General features: G+C 27.5%; 2 protein-coding genes across 2 annotated transcripts; both read left to right on the forward strand.

Moving 5' to 3' along the window:
* The first annotated feature begins 3052 nt into the window (after positions 1-3052).
* LOC115704728 (protein DETOXIFICATION 40) lies at positions 3053-9715 on the forward strand. Its single transcript, XM_030631936.2, has 7 exons — positions 3053-3633; positions 3736-4367; positions 5057-5113; positions 6699-6937; positions 8743-8861; positions 8961-9047; positions 9520-9715. Exons 1-7 carry the CDS (start codon positions 3307-3309, stop codon positions 9562-9564), a joined length of 1506 nt encoding a protein of 501 aa, XP_030487796.2. The 5' UTR covers positions 3053-3306; the 3' UTR covers positions 9565-9715.
* A 4867-nt stretch (positions 9716-14582) lies between these two features.
* LOC115707979 (protein DETOXIFICATION 40) lies at positions 14583-21446 on the forward strand. The gene is made up of 7 exons (XM_030636103.2): positions 14583-15135; positions 15234-15865; positions 17928-17984; positions 18116-18354; positions 20289-20407; positions 20522-20608; positions 21067-21446. The coding sequence occupies exons 1-7, from the start codon at positions 14761-14763 to the stop codon at positions 21130-21132; spliced, it is 1575 nt and encodes a 524-aa protein (XP_030491963.2). The 5' UTR covers positions 14583-14760; the 3' UTR covers positions 21133-21446.
* Positions 21447-22014: the final 568 nt, after the last annotated feature.

The following is a 22014-nucleotide window of genomic DNA, read 5'->3' on the forward strand; positions in this document are numbered from 1 at the left end:
CTGGCTTTGATCATTCACAGGGAAAGAATTATTGAAAGAAAAAGGTAAGTTGAAACTTGGTAATTGTATAATATAATTATTAATTTCGTATAGTGGATTGATGAATGGATTAAAATTCCAGTTCTTAGCAAATTGCAACTTTCTTTATTCTTTGGTAAATCAATAATGCCAAAATTGAAGAATATATGCTCCTTTTATCATCCCAAAATATTCCAATATTTTTATGCTACACTACACACATCTTTTTCTGTATGTGCTCCACTTTCTTCACCTTCATTCTGCTCATTAAGATCTCTCCCTTTAATTTCTGTACATATTAATTTCGTACAAATTCAACAAAATGAAAATATCTGCTAATGTATATATTGAAAAGAAATAAAAAAAATATCATTCCGATAAAGTCATAGCTGAAAAGAAAGTGTATATAACTGCATATGTATTTGAAGAAAAGTAATAATGATACTAAAAAATTATTAAAGGCATAGTTGTTCATTTCATATGGACCATATATTATATATAATTAAAATGTAGAAGATATACCTACCAGTCTTCTATGCACTATATATTGTAACATTCATTTATATGGTTTCTGGAAAGTTACAATGTAAAGTAATTAATTTGAATTCTACAAACAAATACAATGATATGGCATCATTTTCATCTTCATCAATCATAAACAAGAGTGGATAGTACAAATTAATACTAATCATCAAGTGTGAGTAATTCTAGCATTATTTTTATACAAAACTACAGAATTAGCCAATCTTGCGGATTTCATATATGCTGTCTAGCTATTTTTCTATTTTCACCAACTCATATTAGCAGCCTAATTGGGATTATGGTGTCATTTTTTAATACAATTTCTCAATGAGTATGTTTGGCTAATTTTTCACTTTTAGTTATTATAGTTAGAAGTGTAAGATAATTAGTATATTTGACTTATTTTTATTGTTTGGATAATTATTATATGAAGATAATTTTTTAATGAAAAATATTTTTCAAAGTAGTTGGATATTATTGAAAGAAGATTTTTTTTTATGTAAATTATATTTTTTAATTTTAAAAGTAGGTTCTTCAATTTTTTTTTTTTTAAGGAAAAGCTACAAATTCTAGCTTCTACTAAAAGGACTTTTAAATTAAAAAAGCTATTTTTTTTTTTTTTTGTAGAAGCTAAACCAAATATACCCAATAAATTATTATTATAATAATAAGTATATATATTAACTAATAACGCAAAACAATTATATTTTTGATTCATGAATTATTACATAGCAAAAAGAGAGTAAGATGAAAAACCGATGGAGCATAGGAAATTGACTTTTAGATAGATATACTTTTTTTCAATTTTCATTTGTTTTTCATTTTTATACAAAGTTTTATTTGATGCTGAAATTTTTGTAGCTATTTTGTAGAAAACTTTCATGAGTGGCTAATTAAAAATAATAATATAATTATTTTATTTATTTATTTTTTTTAAGAAACCTTTACCATTTTGCTACTATTGATTGATAGCTGTAAAATCTGCACTAAAATGGATTATTTATTGTGTTCAAATCTTTAGAAGCATTACTATACTATATTAATGTAGCATAATATTGTGAGTGGTTAATAATTTTTTATATTATAACTAAATCTGCGAGATCGATGCTGAATATAAAATTACACAAATAACCGTACATGTCACTTCTCTTTTTTTTGAGTGTAGCGTAATGGTATTTTACAATCGTATATAAACTTAATAGCTTAAAGGTCTTGGGTTCGAACTCATGACCTCTCCCTTTTTCCCATCCCTCCCTCACCACGAAGCTAGCCGTACATGCCACTTCTCAGTCAATAATTATATAAACCATGTGTGTTACTAATATATTATCACTATGTGTTTATTAAATCAGTTAATTTGAGTAGGTTACACGTGGGTATTGTTGGGCGTCATTTTAATAATTAACAATCCCCAACCTCACACGAAAACAGAAATTTAATGTTGTGTTGAATAAAAAACATTTTAAAATTGAAGTATTGATCACCTATTACATGTAATAATGTAATAATACTCACAGTACTAATATTAGTAATGATCATTAATAAGTATAACCAACAAGTTCTCTAATGCAATTCATTTATAGTTAGAGCTCGAATATAGAAGGGTTTTTCTTTTAACTTTTTTCCTCATATCATCACTCTCATCAGTTATTTTATTCTATTTTTTAAAATAATTTAACAAAATTCTACGTTCTTAATTTAATTTAATTTATTAAGCTATATTTAGAGAAAATTTTATTGGAGTTTGCAAAAAATAAGTTTCAATGACGACCAGTGACAGTCGCACACATGTATCAATGTGGGAGCTATAGCCCCCACTAACAAAAATATTATCTTTAAAAATTTAAATGTCATTTTTTAATTTAATAATTATAGATTAAAATAGTAAAAAAGCTCCCACAAAATTAAATAAATATAATTAGAGTGATTATACTATTTATTAAGCTATATTTAGAGAAAATTTTATTCGAGTTTGCAAAAAATAAGTTTCAATGACGACAGATTTTGTAAGTGAAAGGTGTTAGTAAATAGTGTCTTTTTTATCATTGATGATTATCAATAACAATTTATCGTCTGTAAAAAGTTATTGGTGATAACTTGTTCCTAAAAATAAATATTAATGATGATATTTAAATTTATGAGTGTTCTAATCAAATTTAATTACTTGACTAATCATAATGTTGGATTATTCAACTCTTTTTTTTCAAAAGGAGGGTATAAATTCAACACTTTATTGTTGGTGTACCTCTCTAATAGAGTATTATAAATATAGAAGATTCTTCTATTTTAATAAATCTTAATATAAAATGTAGCTTCAAAGATATTGTATGCTAAATGAACAACATCTTAAAAATTATGTCAAATTATTTATTTGCCCAAACAGAGTATTGAATGGTCATAAATTTTGTACAGTACTAAATATGTGTATGAAAATATTAACACACACAGACAGAAGTGACACTATTTTATAATTAGAAGTACCCGTTCAAATAAATATGATGATACTAAATATATATATAATTACAGGATGCAGATATTATAGTTACTCATTTTTTACACCATGGAGAGGTAGGTAGTAGGATGTTAGCTACTGTGCGTTATCACAGTGGTCCAATCAATAATAGAAAACAAGTCATCACTCAGTTATACGACATCTCGACCCCAGTCTATATATATACACACACATGTGTGTGTAGTGTGTGTTATGATTCTTTCGAATATATTTTGTGTGTGCATAGTTTTTTGTGAGAAGGGAATAAAATTAAGATGGAGAATTCGAGAAGAATTAGTAGCGAGCAGCTACTATTACAATTACACGAACCCATGTTAACTATGAAATCATCCCCAATAAGTTCAGAACTAGAAGACACCTTATCAAACCCTGATATTCCCTTCTTCCAAAGACTCAAATCAGCCACATCTATCGAACTCAACACCCTCTTCCGCTTAGCCGGTCCCACCGTCGTCGTCTACTTACTCAACAACGTCACTTCCATGTCCACCCAGATCTTCTGTGGCCACCTCGGCAATCTCCAACTCGCCGCTGCTTCCCTCGGCAACACTGGTATCCAAGTCTTCGCCTACGGTCTCATGGTACACAAAATATTTATTGATCACTTCGTTTTCATTTATGTATTAATTGTCCCACATCGATGGAATGTGAGATGAGCTAATAAATCTCTCCTATATATATAGCTTGGAATGGGAAGTGCAGTTGAAACGCTTTGCGGACAAGCTTACGGAGCCCATAAGTACGGAATGCTTGGGATATATCTACAACGCTCGACAATCCTACTCATGGCGACTGGGATTCCACTCACAATCATCTACGCGTTCTCAAAGCCCATCTTGCTTGGGTTGGGAGAATCGGAGGAAATAGCGTCGGCTGCAGCGTTGTTCGTGTACGGATTGATCCCACAAATCTTCGCTTACGCAGCGAATTTCCCAATACAAAAGTTCCTTCAAGCTCAGAGCATCGTGTTTCCGAGCGCGTACATCAGCGCTGGGACGCTGGTGGTTCACTTGGTGCTGAGTTGGGTGTTGATTTACAAGCTTGGGTGGGGTCTAATTGGGGCTTCTCTTATGCTTAGTTTTTCGTGGTGGATAGTAGTTGTGGCCCAGTTTGTTTACATTTTGATGAGTGACAAGTGTAAGCTTACGTGGAATGGGTTCAGTTTGGAGGCCTTTAGTGGGCTTTGGGAGTTTTTTAAACTATCTATTGCGTCTGCGGTCATGCTCTGCCTTGAGAGTTGGTATTATCAGATTTTGGTTTTGATTGCTGGCTTGCTTAAAAACGCTGAGATTGCCTTGGACTCTCTCTCTGTTTGGTAAGCCACGTGTCTCATTTCTAAGCAAAAATTAATCATGCAACAAAAATGAAAAATTGAGAAATTAATTAATATTTTAATTTAATAAATAATATTATACAAATAAAATTATGAAATATCCATGCATTTGATTTGACCCCAACATATAACATATGGCCACCCCCAAGAGAACCCTAACAGATATCTATAATGACACAAAAATATAATTCACTAATTAGTTACAGAGTAGTATTATAGGCAGCTTTACTAAGTTACCCAACATTACTATAAATAAAAAGTGTCACTTTTTTTTTTTGGCTGTTGCATCGAGAGGAATGCAAGAGAGTGTTTTCAGAATTAATCAATGTTTATATATTTACGTTTTGTTAAACGTTCTGCTAATTGTATTGCTCATGGTCTTGTCCGAGCTTCATGATTATATGCTGAACGTAGTTATTCGGTTAATTCTCTTCCGAGTAATATTATTGATGTAATTGCGCAAGAATCGTTATAAATAAAGTTCAGCTTTTATTAAAAAAAATGTCACTTTTTTAGTTGTTAATTAAAATATGTAAAGTTTCGATGTTAAAATATACTAATCACAATATAATATTTTTTTTATGGTGTTGAATATCTTAAAATATTTTTAAGATCTTTTAGCATTGTCCTAAATTATAGAATTAATAACGTGTTTTTCTTTTCTTGTGCAGCATGACAATATCTGGGTGGGTGTTTATGATTGCAGTGGGTTTCAATGCGGCTGCTAGGTAATCTGTATAATCAGTATTGTATAAAAAAAACAACAATGATGAAAAGTGCTACATATTTTTCTTATTTAAAAATTTTTAGTATAATTTATACAAGGATAAGATAATTAGAAAAAATTTGATCTAAAAACTATATTTATAAACTAAGAAACTTATAAAATTTTAGAATCTCTTAAAAAGTTCAAATTGTAATTTAAAATAAAAAAATTAGAAAATTGTAGTATCGACCTTAGCTCCCTATAAATACCATTACGAAGTTAGTTTGGATTGAGAAACTAGTGTAACCAACATCAAAACTATCAATAAAGCTTACTTCTTTCTTATAGAATCTTCTTCTAAGTCAAACTACACAACCAACTATCAAGTTATCACCATACTACCATCATCATTGATTCATTATACTATGGTGTCGTTTGGTAACACTTTTTTAATCAGTTTTCTGTTTTTAAAATTGAAAAAAGTAAAAATATCTTTCAAAAACATGTTCTATAAAACTTTTTTTACTTTTTAATTTTTTAATTGAGAATCAAAATTTTAAAAACAAAAAAAAAAATCATTTTCAATATTTTTTTAAACACTTTTTTTTTTCTTAATCAATATCTTAGACTTCGATCATATGACTCGGACCCAAATCCCCCCAAGGTCCTGGTGCTGAACCCGGCCTCTGACTTGAACCCAAATCCGACCCCGAACCTAGCTAGACCTGACGTAAAAAAAATCAAAAAATGAAAATGAAAATAAACTTTACAGAACACACTTGTGTTTTCTGTTTTTAAAATTAAAAAATAAAAGTGGTTATAGAACGCACTTTTGTTTTTCAAAAGCAAAATTTTTAAAAACAAAAATTTTACTTTCATTTTGTGATTAAAAAATTAGAAAACAAAAGTGTTACCAAACGGCACCTATATTTATAAAACTAAGAAACTAGAAAATTGTAAAAATTCTTAAAAAGCTAAATTGTAATTCAAAATAAAAAAAAACATTAGAAACTTATAGTATCAACTTAGTTTCCTATAAGTACTAAGCTTGGTTTGAAGAGCTAGTGTAACCATCTAAACTACCAATAAAACTTACTACTTTTTTATACAATCCTTTTTTTAAGCTAAACTATTTTGTACAATATACACAACCAACTATCAAATTATCACTGTACTACCATCATCATCATCATACTACACTACTAGTCACTAAACACATTGCAAAACTATCATAAAACAAATCACAACTATTTATTCTATCCCTTTTAACAAACCATTAAATGACAAACATCTTTACTTTTCAACTTATATATTAATTAATAATGGATTTTTTTAAAATTTAATGTGAATTTTCTTTGAAAAAAGAAAAGAAAAAAATCATTAATAATTGTTGATGTGAAATGTGAATATCTTAACCTACGGCTACGTACATATATATACACAATGCAAATAGAATATTAGTGAACACATATTTTTTGAGACCACTATGCATATATAAATATTCATTGATCATATTATTTTTGATAATTATTGGTGGCTCGTGATAATTAAAGGCATGATTATATATAAATTAAAATTACATATTTTACATATATATATGTATGCAGTGTACGAGTGGGGAATGAAATAGGAGCAGGTCATCCAAAATCAGCATCATTCGCAGTGGTGATAGTAACATTAAGCTCATTTCTCATCTCATTAGTGTTTGCCATCCTTGTGCTTGTATTGCGCCACGTCATCAGTTACGCATTCACCGATGGTGTCACTGTCGCTAATGCTGTCTCAGACCTTACTCCTTTTTTGGCTGTCTCTATTATCCTCAATGGCATTCAACCTGTCTTATCCGGTAACAAAATAAACACATTTTATTTATTTTTTTAATTACTCTCTATTCCACTCCACTACATCATTTTTTTAATTATCCATGATAATGATAAATAGTTATATATTATATAATTAAAAAATATATGAAAAAGGCAAAACAGTGACAAACACATGCATGCATGACACAACCATGTATCCAATCCAACATAATTAATTAATGTACAATTAAATATTATTAAAATCGATTTAAAGGTAATCTAGTCATATTGATGTGATTGTATATTTTAACATATATCATTAATTTTGTGTTGTCTGGATTTGTTATTTCACGTGGTGCCGCTAATGGAAGTAATTAGTATAATGACAAACATTTCAGTAATATGGAGTTTTCATTCATGAGGGGGTGAAATTAGTAATTAACAGGTTAACCAATCAAGACCTAAACTCATGAAATATATCAATATTCTTTTTTTTTTCTTTTCTTTTTGCAAGAAAGTATTCTACTTTTAAGAACATCAATACATTTTCCTGTATTATTTGTTTCAGATTATTGTCAAATATTTGTCATATATATATATGACTCATATATATGTATTATATGATGCCACATCATCATCTATGTACGCCTTTGTTTAAATTTACAATTAAATAGTTCACAAAAAACAGTCAACAGTATGTATGTTTAGTACTTCTACTACGTACTTTTCGACTCGCTTTACAAAAGCTTAACACTGGAATTTTGTTACAACGACAAAATGCATCCCGTATTTTCTAAAATAAGACAAATAACAGACTTGAATCGATTTTTCATGTCAAAATAACGTTTAATTATAACTCGATCTAAAAGCATGACAAAATCGTTTACATTTTTTCAGACTGTTCGTTTTAAGCATTGTCTTCAAGTTTGTTGTATTAAAAAAAAGCTTGTTAAAAATTAAGCCTGAGAAAATTCTATTTTTACTATTTTAGAAAATACAAGGGCCCATTTTGTCATTTAACAAAACACAAGTGGTCCCAATCAGAATTTTCAGAAACACAGGCCCAAAATAAGATATTACCCTTTAATATTTTATATATAATAAGACAAACCAACCAACATGTACAATAACAAAATAACACCAAACACATATATAGTTGAACGTTAGTTTAACACTATATAATATACAGTGGCGGAGAGAAGAGGGTATATATCCACAACTTTTTATAATACTAATTTTGCATGTGAATTTTTTGGTATTTTATATTAAAATCCCATAAAAATATATTTTTTCTTCTATATATCTTCTTACATATTTTTATAAAATTTATGTATTTTTTTTTATTTGTATCCTTATAAAATTTATATTTTTTCAATAAAAATATATTTTTTATTAATATCTTAAAAAAAATGTGTCCCCAGTAATTAAAATATTGGGCTGGCTCACCAGTGACTATATGCTACGCCCATGCATAAATTAATAATGCCATAAATTTCTCACATTTAATATTGTATATATAGTACTGTTCCAAATCATTTCAACTATGTACAATAATGTTGTCAATATATATGTTGTTAGGTACCATTAATAGTAATTACTACAGTACGTTCTTCTGAAATTGTTTTTAATAAAATCAAATTACTTTATATATTATTTTTTATTTTTTTTAAATTTACGGTTTAGATTTTTAAAGTGGTTTCTCCAGTAGTTTTTATGTAGATTGTTATACGATTTTTAATTGCGATTTAGGTTGTTCCGTTAGTTGCAATAAGGATTCGGTAAAAATGTAAAAAAATTGTTTTAAAGTGTAAAAATAAAAAAACTTCGATCAAATGTTTGAATGACACAGGTGTGGCTGTTGGGTGCGGATGGCAAGCTTTCGTGGCGTATGTAAACGTGGGTTGTTACTATATTATTGGTATTCCTTTGGGTGCACTTCTTGGCTTCACATTCAATCTCGGAGCTAAGGTAATAATAATTAATTCATTAAATAAATATTAATTATGCATGTGTGTAAATTAACTATACAACAATATATTAATACCTTAATCTTTTTTATTTAATTAGGGAATTTGGACAGGGATGATATGCGGCACTCTTATACAGACTATTATATTATTATGGGTAACATTTCGGACTGACTGGAATAAAGAGGTATTTTTCCAAGTTTTAACGCTTATATTGTAACTTTAAACTTACAATTAAAGGGAGCTTGATGATCAACTCTATCAATTAATTATTAACGTTATTAAAATAACTAATAAAAGTATATATACTTGATCAGATCACTATATGTGGAAATGATTATTAATGAAAAGGATTATACGTACGATGGGTCGAAGTTTTTTTTTTCTTGGTTAATTACTTATAGAGAAAGGCTAAAAACCCTTTAGTTCAATTAAGTATGAAATCTGATTATATAATATAATTTTTAAAAAATACTAACTAATTATCATTAGCCAACACGTGTGGTGCCCAATAACAACGATACTCTTAATAATATATATACTCAATTTTTAAATTAGATAAAAACACGTGCAATGTTTGTCAAATAAAAAAATAATAAAAGAGGGATCTATAGCTCATTGTTGATCATACTCTGAATAATATCTAACTAATTTTGCAGGTTGAAAAGGCGAAAACTCGTTTGGATAAGTGGAGTGATCAGTAATTAGGTGAAGGATGAGCCATATAAATTGGATTAAATCATAACAATTTTTCTGAAATTTGTAACAAAAAAAAAATCTATATAGACGTCGGTTGATCTGTATAATTAATATTCAGATCTTATTTTTCTATATGCATGGGAGTATCATTGGAGAGTAACTTATTTTTGTGTAATTGAAACTAAATATGTACGTACCGTATATATATACGTATACCCGCAATAAAAAACCCTATATATTATACAATTAATTTATATTTAAATTTATAGCCTGAATTATTTTTTACCGGCCGTAACCATATGTAACAAAAAAAAACAATTAATAATTTTTTTTTTTCAATCAAGAAGAAAAAGATTCTCTTTAATGAAGGAATACCAACTACAAGCTGTACACACAAGAGCAGAGCAAACTAAGCAACACACATATATTTCTAACTAGTATAGATTGAAAAAATGTGAAAAAAGATAGCGTAGTTTATGGTGCTCATTTTTTTAGCCTTATAAATACTATATTTATTCATAAATGATAAAAAAGAAAAGTAAAACATATGGCTATGAATTGTTGTCTAATATATTAACATCTCGTATATTATATATATGAATCATAACCTATCATGATCTTAGCAAACTGATTTGAATACGTATATGATGATAAAAAACGTCCGAGAATTATTACTAATATTATATATAGATACATAGGAATATATATATTTATTTGTGCTTGCAGCTTGTTGTGTGAAATTTTATATGTTATAACTTATAATTAAGAAGATAGAAATACAGGAGTCTGTACTGTACACTTACTTGCCTACCATCCCAAGACTACCACATGCATGTTGGTGTGGCCATCATCCAAATTCTAGTAATTAGTACTGTCCATTATTATGAAGATTTTATATTGAATGACAATTGAATTCAATCGGTTTTAGACTAAACTAGATGATAAATGATACTTTACAATAAAATTAAGAGTAATTTACGGTATAAATATTTAATTTTAACTTTCGTTTAATTTTTTATGGTAATTATACTTTTTTTTTATGGTATAAATATTTGTGGTAAGAATTTTTTTTTATAGTAATTATACTTAAGTTATATTGGTATATTTAAATTATTTTTTTAAAAAATAAAAATTTAATAACTTGAACTAATTATTAATTAATTAAACTTAAATATTATTTTTTTATAATTAAAAATTAAATTTAAACATTTATACCGCAAATTATTCCATAATTCATTATTAACGGACAACTTCTATCCAATTATATGTGTATACATTTATATATATTTATATCAATTTCTTTAAAAACTATTAATTATCTATTGGTGTTACTATTACTATATATATATAGAGTAGAAAAAAAAAGGGAAAAAAACAGAAAAATACAAAAAAGGAAAAAAAATTACAAAAATACTATGGGCCGGCCCATTAAACATTTATACAGTCCACATACAAATATTTACAAAAATACCACATGCACTAAACCTTTAGCTGCACGGAGCGAACATTGAAGCTGACATACCTTGATCGTTTCAAAACCGCAAAACAACTAAAATGAAACCAAAACGAAGAAAATACAACCATTAATTCCGGCGAAATCAACTGGAAAAGAAGACCTGCAATGATCTAAATAGAAATTTACGAAAAAAAACCGAAAAAGCAGGAAGAAACTAAAATTACACAATTATTTTCGGTTTTATTCGATCAAAACAACTCCCCCTAATATCGAAATCCGGATTCATGAAATGTAGATCTGTAACAAATAGATCTAGAGCTCCCCCCGAATCCAAAACAAGGTATGATGTGAAATTTTTTTAAAAAAAAAATCTCATGAATAATAGATCTACGTTATATATAGTTGCATTTTGGTTGATTATTGGTTTCCAATGTGGAATATATTTTAAAAAAAACAGAATAAGAAGAGCAAATTTGAATTAAGGGACAACACGTTACGTATAAGTCTGTTTATTTTTTGTTTTGGTTGCATTATAGTTGCATTATCGTTTTAAGATAGTTTATATAATATGCAAGTAGCAAAACTATAATAAAACTACAAAATAACTGTAAACAAACTAAAATACAGAAAAAACTCTTTGAACATCAACATCCATGATAAATTAAATTGTTACCCATTGATGATATACAAATGGATAGGAAACAACTAGACAAAAACATATTTCCAAAAAAATAGATACAGAACGTGTTTACACTATTAAAAAACTGTGAAAAAACTAATACAAACTTAGAATAGATCAAATGAAAAAACTGAAATGAAAAAGAATAAAACATCTGGAAAAACATAAAACAGAAAAAAAAAAAAAAAAAAAGACAACAAAATGAAACAGTTTTTAAGACTAAACAAACGAAAATGAAAAACCCATAAAAAGAACAAATAAATTAAACTAAAAAAATAGTAGCCCTAAAAAACCAAACGAAATGCTAAAATAAAAAACCTAGAATAGTAAAATCGAAAAACACAAGACACACAAATGGCAAATACAAACAAATTTTAAATATGGGCGAAACCAAAAAGAAACTAAAATCAAACCTTATACTGAAGACCAACTCCATCTTGATCATTTTTTTTAGCATCATCTTGAGGAATTTTTTCATGGGCTGCCACCTTTGATTTCTTCTTTGGAAGAGCTCGCCCACGTTTCGACAATGGAGCAAAATTAGAGTCATCATCCTCACTTTACCCTTGTTTCTATTAGCTAAAGATTTCAACTCCATTTTAAAATTTTTTTTTTTGAACAAGGGAAGGAGTTGATGAAGAATAAGTTACAACCATATTTATATATTAAGAGAAAAATAAAAAGAGAGAAAACGATTGATGGGAGTTGAAAAAAAATTTGAAGAACAAAAAGAAGAGTGAAAATGGAGTTGTGATTGTGAAGAGGGAAGTGTTAGCTATGAAGGTTATTATTTTTTTAAAAAAAAAACTGAAAAAGAAATAGAAAATAAAAGGAAAAACAAGAGAAAAAAGAGAGAAATGATGTATAGAGTGATTGATGTAATGCATCAATCAATCAATCACGTGTCAAAAAAGGTTGAATTGTGTATGCATGTGGTAAAATAGTAATAAAATATAAAAGATGTGTAAAAAAGTTGGTTTAGCCGTGTATAGGTATTAATGTAATAAATTTATCATTTTAGATTTTTAATTAGTGTAAAAATTTCAAAAAAAAAATAACCTAATAGTGAATAACATCGATATTATAATTTTCATTTTTTGGTCGTGTAGATAGAAATATTAATTATATATAATTGAAATTAAAGATCTCTCCATTAATGATTCTAGAAAGATTATAATCATAGCCCTTTGATTTTTGTTTTGGGACGTGGATCATGATAATGCCAGTAGTACAAACAGAACAGCACCACAATATATATTGTCGTTTGTACATGTATGCGTCTGCATTTGCTGTCGTTTTTCTTTCGCAATCTGCACTCAACTTCCTTAGTCTCTATATTGTATTTGTACTTATCATCTTAATTCAAAATTTACCGTAATATGTTTATAATATCTATTCATGAAAAATTCATGGTAATTTTTTTTTAAAATCATTTTCTATTCAAAAATAATAATTTTTTTTATTAAGATGTATTTTAATATTAATTTTTAAATAAATTAATATTACTTTTAAATTTTAATTGAATTTATGAGAAATTTATGGGTAACTTTTTTTTAAAATAATTTTCTATTTAAAAATAATAATTTTTTTTTATGAAGATGTATTTTAATATTAATTTTTAAATAAATTAATATTACTTTTAAATTTTAATTGTATAAACCTAACCGGAAACACAATCTCTGAAAATTCTCAATAAAATAACTAACCCCAAGAGGATGAGCAACCAATCGTGATTATTTAGGATAATCATTTATAATTTCTTTTTCTAAATCTCAAACCCTCAAACCCTATATTGCTATTGAATTATTGCCTCATCTATTCTCTTTGATCTTTCAGCTTCTATGCCGTGATTCATGGTCTCTCTGCTACGATTCCTCACTTTTTGTTGATTTGGATATAATATTTAGTATTCTATTAGCGAGTTATCATTTGTTGCTCAAGTAATTATTTATTTGAGTAAGTCTTCTATTCCCTTGCTATATTGTTTTACTTTTAAACAGCATTATTATTAAGTACTAGTAATAATTAGTAGAAGTGTTACTTTAAAATTACTTAATAATATTCTTTAAAATTATTATATGTAATTTAATATTTAATTACACAAATACCTAGCAATACTATAATATTACATCATAGAGAGTGATGCCTTTAGTATTCTCATATTTTAAGCTAGCCACGTTGATTTTTTTTCAAATGACTAAAGTAGTGCCACATGAAAATAAAATCAATCTATGGAACACATTTATGATTAATTTATTATTATTATTAACCACACACGGATACCACACCACCCTAACAGATTTGCACATTTTATTTTCATTGCATTAATTTATTATCCCATTTATATACAATAAATAAATCCATTTCCAATTGTTGTATTTTTTTTTTGTAAGGCCAATTGTTTTATTTTAAATTAATGTATGTGACTTCCTTTCAAAAAATAATGATTAATATATGTGACATCTTATACTAAAATTAACATATTTTAATTTGAATAATTATATAATTTTTAGCATAAAATGTAATTTAAGTACATGTTCATATATTATATATATATAACTATTTTTTGATCAATTCAGTCTCTGATCTTTTTCTGGCAATAAGTTTTGACTTTAAAAAGTGCAATAATTATTAATTATTGAATGAGTTTTAAAGAAATGTAAATGGGCACTTGGTGTCAAACACTACAAGAATAGCAGTGTGATGGTGCTATTCTCGTGATGGTTTCAATATCTGATTATCCTTAATTAATTATAAAGGCATTACTTTAAAATGCCAAACAGGAATAGCAATGCTCTAATCTTTATTTATGAAAAAATTACTGAATTATTATAGTTAAGTAATTATGGACTTTTATATATTCTAAACAACCCAATAGGAGGTATTTTTGAAATTGTAAATTCTATATTATAATTTACTGCTGATTCCATTACAGTACTCTCACTTTCTCTCTCTCTCTCTCTCTCTCTCTCTTTATAAATATATATAATACTTCAAAACACCTAATTTCATTCTTTTATTTCTATTGTATCTGTGGCCACTTCTGCGACCCAAATTAACAACATTATGGGTTCTCATCATCAGAATCAAGAGGAATTAGCAGTAGAAAACCATGACGATACTAATACTTCTCCTTTGCTAATAAGTTCCATAGAACAAGCTGATCATATTACACCATCAGCATCAGCACACTCGTCGGATTCTCGTCTCGAGAAAATACTTTCAGACACCGAACTGCCTCTCACCAATCGTCTCTGGCAAGCCTCCTGTATCGAATTCAAACTCCTCTTCCGCTTAGCTGCTCCCGCAATCTTCGTCTATTTAATCAATAATTCCATGTCACTCTCCACTCGGATTTACGCCGGCCACCTCGGTAACCTCGAGCTCGCCGCCTCCTCCCTCGGCAACAGCGGCATCCAACTCTTCGCCTATGGCCTCATGGTATATATATATATATATATACATATATTTAAAAAAAATATTAATTATATTTATTTATAAAATTATATAATTTTATTATTATTAATAAATATTTACAGTTAGGGATGGGAAGCGCGGTGGAAACGTTATGCGGTCAAGCATATGGGGCCAAAAGATACGATATGCTTGGGATATATCTACAAAGAGCCACTGTAGTTCTCACCATAACTGGTCTTCCCTTAACTATCGTTTACGTTTTATCAAAACCGCTCTTGCTTTGGCTTGGCGAGCCGCTTGAGCTGGCTTCCGCCGCGGCTCTCTTCGTGTACGGATTAATACCACAAATCTTCGCTTACGCAGTCAACTTTCCGATACAGAAGTTTCTCCAATCTCAGAGCATCGTCACTCCCAGTGCGTATATATCGGCGGTCACGTTGATTTTCCACTTGGTGGCTTGTTGGGCCGTGGCCTTCGAATTGGGCTTTGGGCTTATTGGAATTTCTCTGGTTTTGTCGTTGTCGTGGTGGATCATCGTTGGGGCCCAATTCGGTTACATTTTGGTAAGCGATAAATGTAAGATGACGTGGAATGGGTTTAGTGTAGAGGCGTTTTCTGGGCTGTGGGAGTTTTTCAAGTTGTCAGGTGCTTCGGCGGTGATGCTTTGTTTGGAGACATGGTATTTTCAGGTTTTGGTTCTCATCACTGGCTTACTAGATAACCCTCAGCTTGCTTTGGATTCTATCGCCGTTTGGTAAGTATATTTATATTTTATTATTTTTCATTAAAAAAGAAAAATTACAATGCTGATATATGAATTAATTGTTATATTTCAATTGTGAAAAGAAAAAAAATTAAAAAAAAAAAAAACGCATAGGTGAGTAGTTAGTTAGAACATGTCTCTTTAATAGCTCTCTATAATAAAAATTAAATAAAAAGCTTTGTAGATAAATTTTTTTAATAGTATTTTCATTATTTTATAAAATTAATTATATTTGATAAATTAAAATTAAAATATTATTAAAATAATTAAATAATAATAAAAATTATTTTAATATTTTAGTTGTTTTAGCTAAAATAAAATAAAGAATATAATTAGAGATGCCTTACATATGGAGAATTAGGTAGGAGAAAACTACTGTCCAAAAGACTTGGACTTCTGCATGGTCTCTCACTTTTGATCTATACACAATTATTGTGCTTTTAAATTATACTTTTTTTTTTTTTCTACTGGCATTCTTTATGAGCAAATTATTGCACATTTAATATGGTGGCCTTTCCTTTGAAAAATTAGAATTAAAATAAAAATGTTGGCCTTCAATCAACGCGTACCAAATTTTGACATATCATGTATGTGGTCATACCGCAATGAAGATAACTATATAAGACAATGAAATTTTTATCTAATGAGTGTAAAGAAAATGATTGAGTTATTATCATCTAATGAAGTAAGAATTTGAGTTTAATTTTTATTATTTCTTTTCTACCTATACTTAATTATAATTTATATCTTCAATAATTGAAAATGTTACTCTTATTGATAAATTTAATTTTCTCGCATACATATGGTACGTAGCAAGGTCAAATCAATTCTTTATTTTTCTCTTTATCGTTTTCTTATTTTATTTTTACTACGATCAATATTATAATATTGAAAAGACGACAGTGCATTATTAATAATAATAATAAAAAAAATGTATGCCTTAGTCGGGCCTTTTTGTCTGAATCCTAACAATAAATAGATTCTGCAAATTGACACTGATATTCTTTTTTCTGGTAAAATGACTAATTTATATAACAGACTCAACATAAACTCAAGTGGAATAGTTGATAATTTTTTCATAGGATTAAGACTTCCTATCAATACACATAATTATACACTCAAATTACATGTATTAATGATCCTTTTAGAAAAAATAAAAATGATGTTCCATATTAATGATAAGTAGTACTTGTTTAATTTTACCGAACTAATAAAGTAGCTAATATTTTTTTTTTCTGAAACGAGATATTCTTGTCCTTTTATAGAATTTAGTAGTATACACACATTCTTGTAACAAAATGATTATATAATAATAGTAATATATATTGATAATTTGAGTAGTTATGCAAAACTAAAGGCAGCAAAATCAGAATTGTATACGATTACGTCGATTGGGAAAATTGTATATAAAAATATATAAATAATTAATATATTGTAGTGGGAAGCATGTTCATGAGAATGACTGATCTACTTTTATGTGTCTAGATTTATATAAATATTTATATTCCGGATTCTTCACCATATAATGTATTGTCTTATTTACTAATAAGAATATAAGTCATGAAAAATATCATATACTATATATGGAGTGACTGCAGCGTTATATTTTTTTTTTATATATAAATAATAATATTAATTATTAGAGAATTAGAAACTCAAAAAGAAATATCTTTTATTTTCTACTTAAATTACTTACATATATATCTGATCGAGTTTTCGTTTTTGATAAAGACAAAAACAGAGCGCATGTGAATCGATCCCAGATAACATACACAGTACACATCAACATATATATTAATTGCTTTATTATTATTCCCATATATAATAAATACACACAGTAAAAGTAAATTCGCAAAAATAAAAGTAACGATTCCCATTTGATTACCATCTTCCGGAAAATTGATTCCGTGTGTTCAAAAATTAGATTCAATTCAACAATTAATGTATAATAAATATATATATTTTTCTATTTGTGATGATGTAAGAATTTGACAAAGAAAATTATTCTAATTATTAAGTGTTCATGCATGGATGGTTTTCTTTGTTTTTGAAGCATGGCCATAAACGGCTTAGTGTTCATGGTTTCTGTCGGCTTCAACGCAGCTGCGAGGTTAGTCTTTAAAATATTTTTTTATTATGGATTACATTAGCATTAAATTATTATAGTTTATATAATCTGTTGTTGAAAGAGTATTTAATAATTAAGACATAAAATGAATATTTATATATATATAAGAACAGTGTAAGGGTGAGCAATGAATTAGGAGCTGGAAATGCAAAATCAGCAGCGTTCGCAGTAAAAGTAGTGAATTTGATATCATTCCTGATAGCGGTGGCGGAAGCCATCTTAGTGCTCTCGCTTCGCCACGTCATCAGCTATGCTTTTACCGGCGGTGACACGGTGGCCGAGGCTGTCTCTGATCTCTGTCCTTTCTTAGCTGTCACTCTTGTTCTTAATGGTGTTCAACCTGTCTTATCTGGTAATTAATTATTATTTATAGTTAACGAAATACTATACATTTGATTAGATTATATTTTTTAACTAATTAATGTTATCGGATAATAAGACAGCACAAAACAAACATTCAAAAAATAAGAATAAGAATAAGAAAAAAACAAAAAAAGAATAAGAATAGGAAAGAAATATCTTTATATATTAAAAGTGCCTATCTAACGGCAATTCTTGGTTTAACGATTCTTGGTTTAACGATTCCTTTTTTTATTTAGCCTTACACGATTAACTTAACAGACGTTAAACGTTAACAAATAAATAAACCCAATAATTAAACCAAAAAATTAAACAATCTTTTTTTAAATTAAAAAAAATATCTTACCCACATATCTCTCTAACAAATCCTATCATTTTTGAAATTTTTTTACACGGCTAAATTCAAATTTCAAAAAATAAACCCAATAATTAATCCCAAAAAATTAAACAATATTTACGATTAACTTACATATCTCTCTAACAAACTACAATTTTTTTAAATAAACTCAATAATTAAACCCAAAAAATTAAACAATCTTTACTATTAACCCATTCATCACCCATACAGGCAAAACACAACAAAAGTCTCTCTCTCAATTTCACCTACTGAAACATAAAATTTACACCTTTAATACTTCTTTGTTACTTTTGTTGTGTTATTTTGAGTGAAGGTGGCTTTATAATGAGCAGATGAAATTTTAATACTTCTTTGTTACTTTATAATCGAGACTTTGAGAATTGAGGGTTCCTTCTTTGTCTAATTTACACACGCTTTACTTATTCTTAATTTTGTAATATTTGTTTTTCCAGCTCAAATATGTTCTTGCTGCTATTATTTTAAGAACTGGAACAAATGCAACATTATAACCTTATTATTATTGTTTCCAATATGTTTTTACTGGACATAAAAGTTTAATTTAAATTTATTATTCAAATCTCTCTAAATTAAATATTATTTATTTTTTATTCATTTATTTCCTTCCGAACTCATAATATAATACTTAATATAAAATATAGCATACGTGCATCGCACGTAACAATATACTAGTAATTTAAAATGTATAAAAAAATTATTAATTTTTTTTTTCACATGCATTAGATTAGTTTTTTTTTTTTTAATTTTAAAATAGAATAATAATTCTACCAAAATAATTAATCATTTTATTAACTTTCTAATATTTTAATATACAATCAAATAAATATTTTTTTTCTATTCCGTTCTATTTTATTATCCCTATATAAAAGTTATAAGACAGAATGTATAATATATATAAAAAATGTATATGATTAACAAAGACAGTTATTAATTAAATATGTATGTATTGATCAATTGATCTCTAAAACTGTGTTATTAATTATTAATTAAGTAAATGATAATTATATTAATATTAAAATAAAATATTACTAATTACAATTTTGCAGTGAGTCTTTATGTTCAAAATCATATACAAGAATATTTTTAAATTTTTTTTATAATGATTTGTTATAGCTATAATATTATCTTTTAAAATTTTAAAATTTTTTAAATAATTTACAATACCGAAAATAGAATTCCTATAATCCAGCTTACCACGACTGTTTAAAAAAAATTTAAATTTATTTTTGTCATTATAAATTATTCAAAAAAATTTAAAAATTTACAAAGATGATGGTATAAGTATAACGAACATCACCATGAAAGAATTTTAAAAAAAAATATTGCGGCATATGTTTTCGAACACGAAAATTAATTAAGAAGTAGACTGTAAATGCTAGTGGTGTCTATCATTTTTTAAATCATAATATTAATATTGATGTAATTAAATATTATATGTTGTTATAATCATATAACTTAATATAATAATTTTTAAAAAATATGACAAAATACTACTTTTATATAATGCTTGACACATACCTCTAATATTAATTGTTAATTATGAAATGTAGGGGTGGCTGTTGGGTGTGGATGGCAAGCATTTGTGGCATACGTGAATGTGGGTTGTTATTATGTAGTGGGGGTTCCTTTGGGCTGTTTGCTGGGCTTTAAATTTGACCTTGGTGTTAAGGTATGTCCAAGAAGTCCATTTGTTCTTTGAAAAAAAAAATGAAATTAAATAACTATTATTATGTAAAATGATTTTATTATTAGTAAATAATCACAATCCCATATAAATATACAGGGAATATGGTCTGGAATGATTGGAGGGACTATGATGCAGACTTTTATTCTACTATGGGTGACTTTTCGCACAGATTGGAATAAAGAGGTAAAGGAAAAATTACCCTTTCTTTTTTTCTATTATAACCATTTTATTAAGAAAAAAAATGTGTTACAGGATTTTGTTTAAGATTTTTTACGGATTTTTTTTTATTTTTTGCAAAATCTACATCTTTTTACAAGTTATACTTTTAAAAAAAAACGTTTACATTTGATTTTTTTATAACAGCAAGGTAAAAATAACACTCGGTAGTTTTATAAAAATAAAAACTTAAAATCTATAAGAATGTAAAAGAAAATAATTATAAACTTGTAAAATGTAAATTTTTTGTCATTTTTGAATTGTGAAATAATCCCCATAAATAATTTATAATTCCCAGTTTGGTGGTAAAATAGAACACTCAACATAAATAAATTTAAACTTATATATATTCTCATAAAAGCATGAAATTTAGAAGAAAAAGGCTAAAAGTAAGAAATGATTTATTTCAAGTGAAATTGTCTCAGGTGGATAAGGCCAAGAGTCGATTGGAGAAATGGGGGGAGAAGAAGCAGCCTCTTCTAAACAAGTGAAGCCCAAATATAGCTGGTGACTACTACTACAACTACCCTTCAATGAAAACCATTTATTGGGGTTTTTCCCACTAAAGGGAGGGAGGGACTCAGTTCATAGTGTACCCATTTTCGAATTGGGCCCTTAAATTTAGCCATAGTAAGGGCCCCGTTATTGACACTGTGATTAATTTAATTTAGTTTTTATGTTTTATACTCATTATTAATAACTTTCATTTCACATTTCATAAAAAAAATAACTTTCATTTCACTAGTATTAGTATATATGTATTTTATGAGTGATTGGTGACATTATATCTCTTTTTTTTCTTCTATAGTTTACTTATTTTATTTAATTTTCGCAAAGTATTATATAGTTTACTAATTTATTTTTGTGAAATAGCATCCCAATAAGAGTCAAGTAAATTCAACATTGTATAATATGTGTTACAAAATGTATCAACTCTCAAGTATATTAGGAAGACTATTTTACAAAAATTTTAAAAATATATATTGGAAAGTAACATTGAAAAAAAATATTGTGTCCAAGGCCAAACATTTCTTTTAATTTCGTATTTTAAAAGGATTCATATATTTAAATTTAGAATATAAATATTTGAGCAATTTTGCTTTGTCGGCAGCATATGGTATCACACATCAATATTATCAAAAAAAATAAAATAAATAATCTTGCAATGTTTTGTCAAAAATAATAGAAAGTAAGCCGATCCCTATTTGATATACAAGTCTAATCATGTACATAACCCCATATTTATTAATTTACACTACAAAAATAACAATATAAATTGTTAATTAGAACTCTTGGGTGCTCTAATTAGTATTTCAAACCACTAAAAATTGCATGTTTTAATTTTCGCCGTTACACTCCCTACTCCCTAATAG

This window comes from Cannabis sativa, chromosome 1 (assembly GCF_029168945.1).
Source record: "Cannabis sativa cultivar Pink pepper isolate KNU-18-1 chromosome 1, ASM2916894v1, whole genome shotgun sequence".
NCBI lineage: Eukaryota > Viridiplantae > Streptophyta > Magnoliopsida > Rosales > Cannabaceae > Cannabis > Cannabis sativa.

Excerpts from the sequence above, each read along its gene's own strand:
- LOC115707979 (XM_030636103.2), top strand. The coding sequence starts at position 14,761 with ATGGGTTCTCATCATCAGAATCAAGAGGAATTAGCAGTAGAAAACCAT. Across the intron at positions 15,136-15,233 it reads TCTTCGCCTATGGCCTCATG|TTAGGGATGGGAAGCGCGGT; the intron begins GTATATATATAT and ends AAATATTTACAG. Across the intron at positions 17,985-18,115 it reads GGCTTCAACGCAGCTGCGAG|TGTAAGGGTGAGCAATGAAT; the intron begins GTTAGTCTTTAA and ends ATATAAGAACAG.
- LOC115704728 (XM_030631936.2), top strand. The coding sequence starts at position 3,307 with ATGGAGAATTCGAGAAGAATTAGTAGCGAGCAGCTACTATTACAATTA. Across the intron at positions 3,634-3,735 it reads TCTTCGCCTACGGTCTCATG|CTTGGAATGGGAAGTGCAGT; the intron begins GTACACAAAATA and ends CTATATATATAG. Across the intron at positions 9,048-9,519 it reads GGACTGACTGGAATAAAGAG|GTTGAAAAGGCGAAAACTCG; the intron begins GTATTTTTCCAA and ends CTAATTTTGCAG.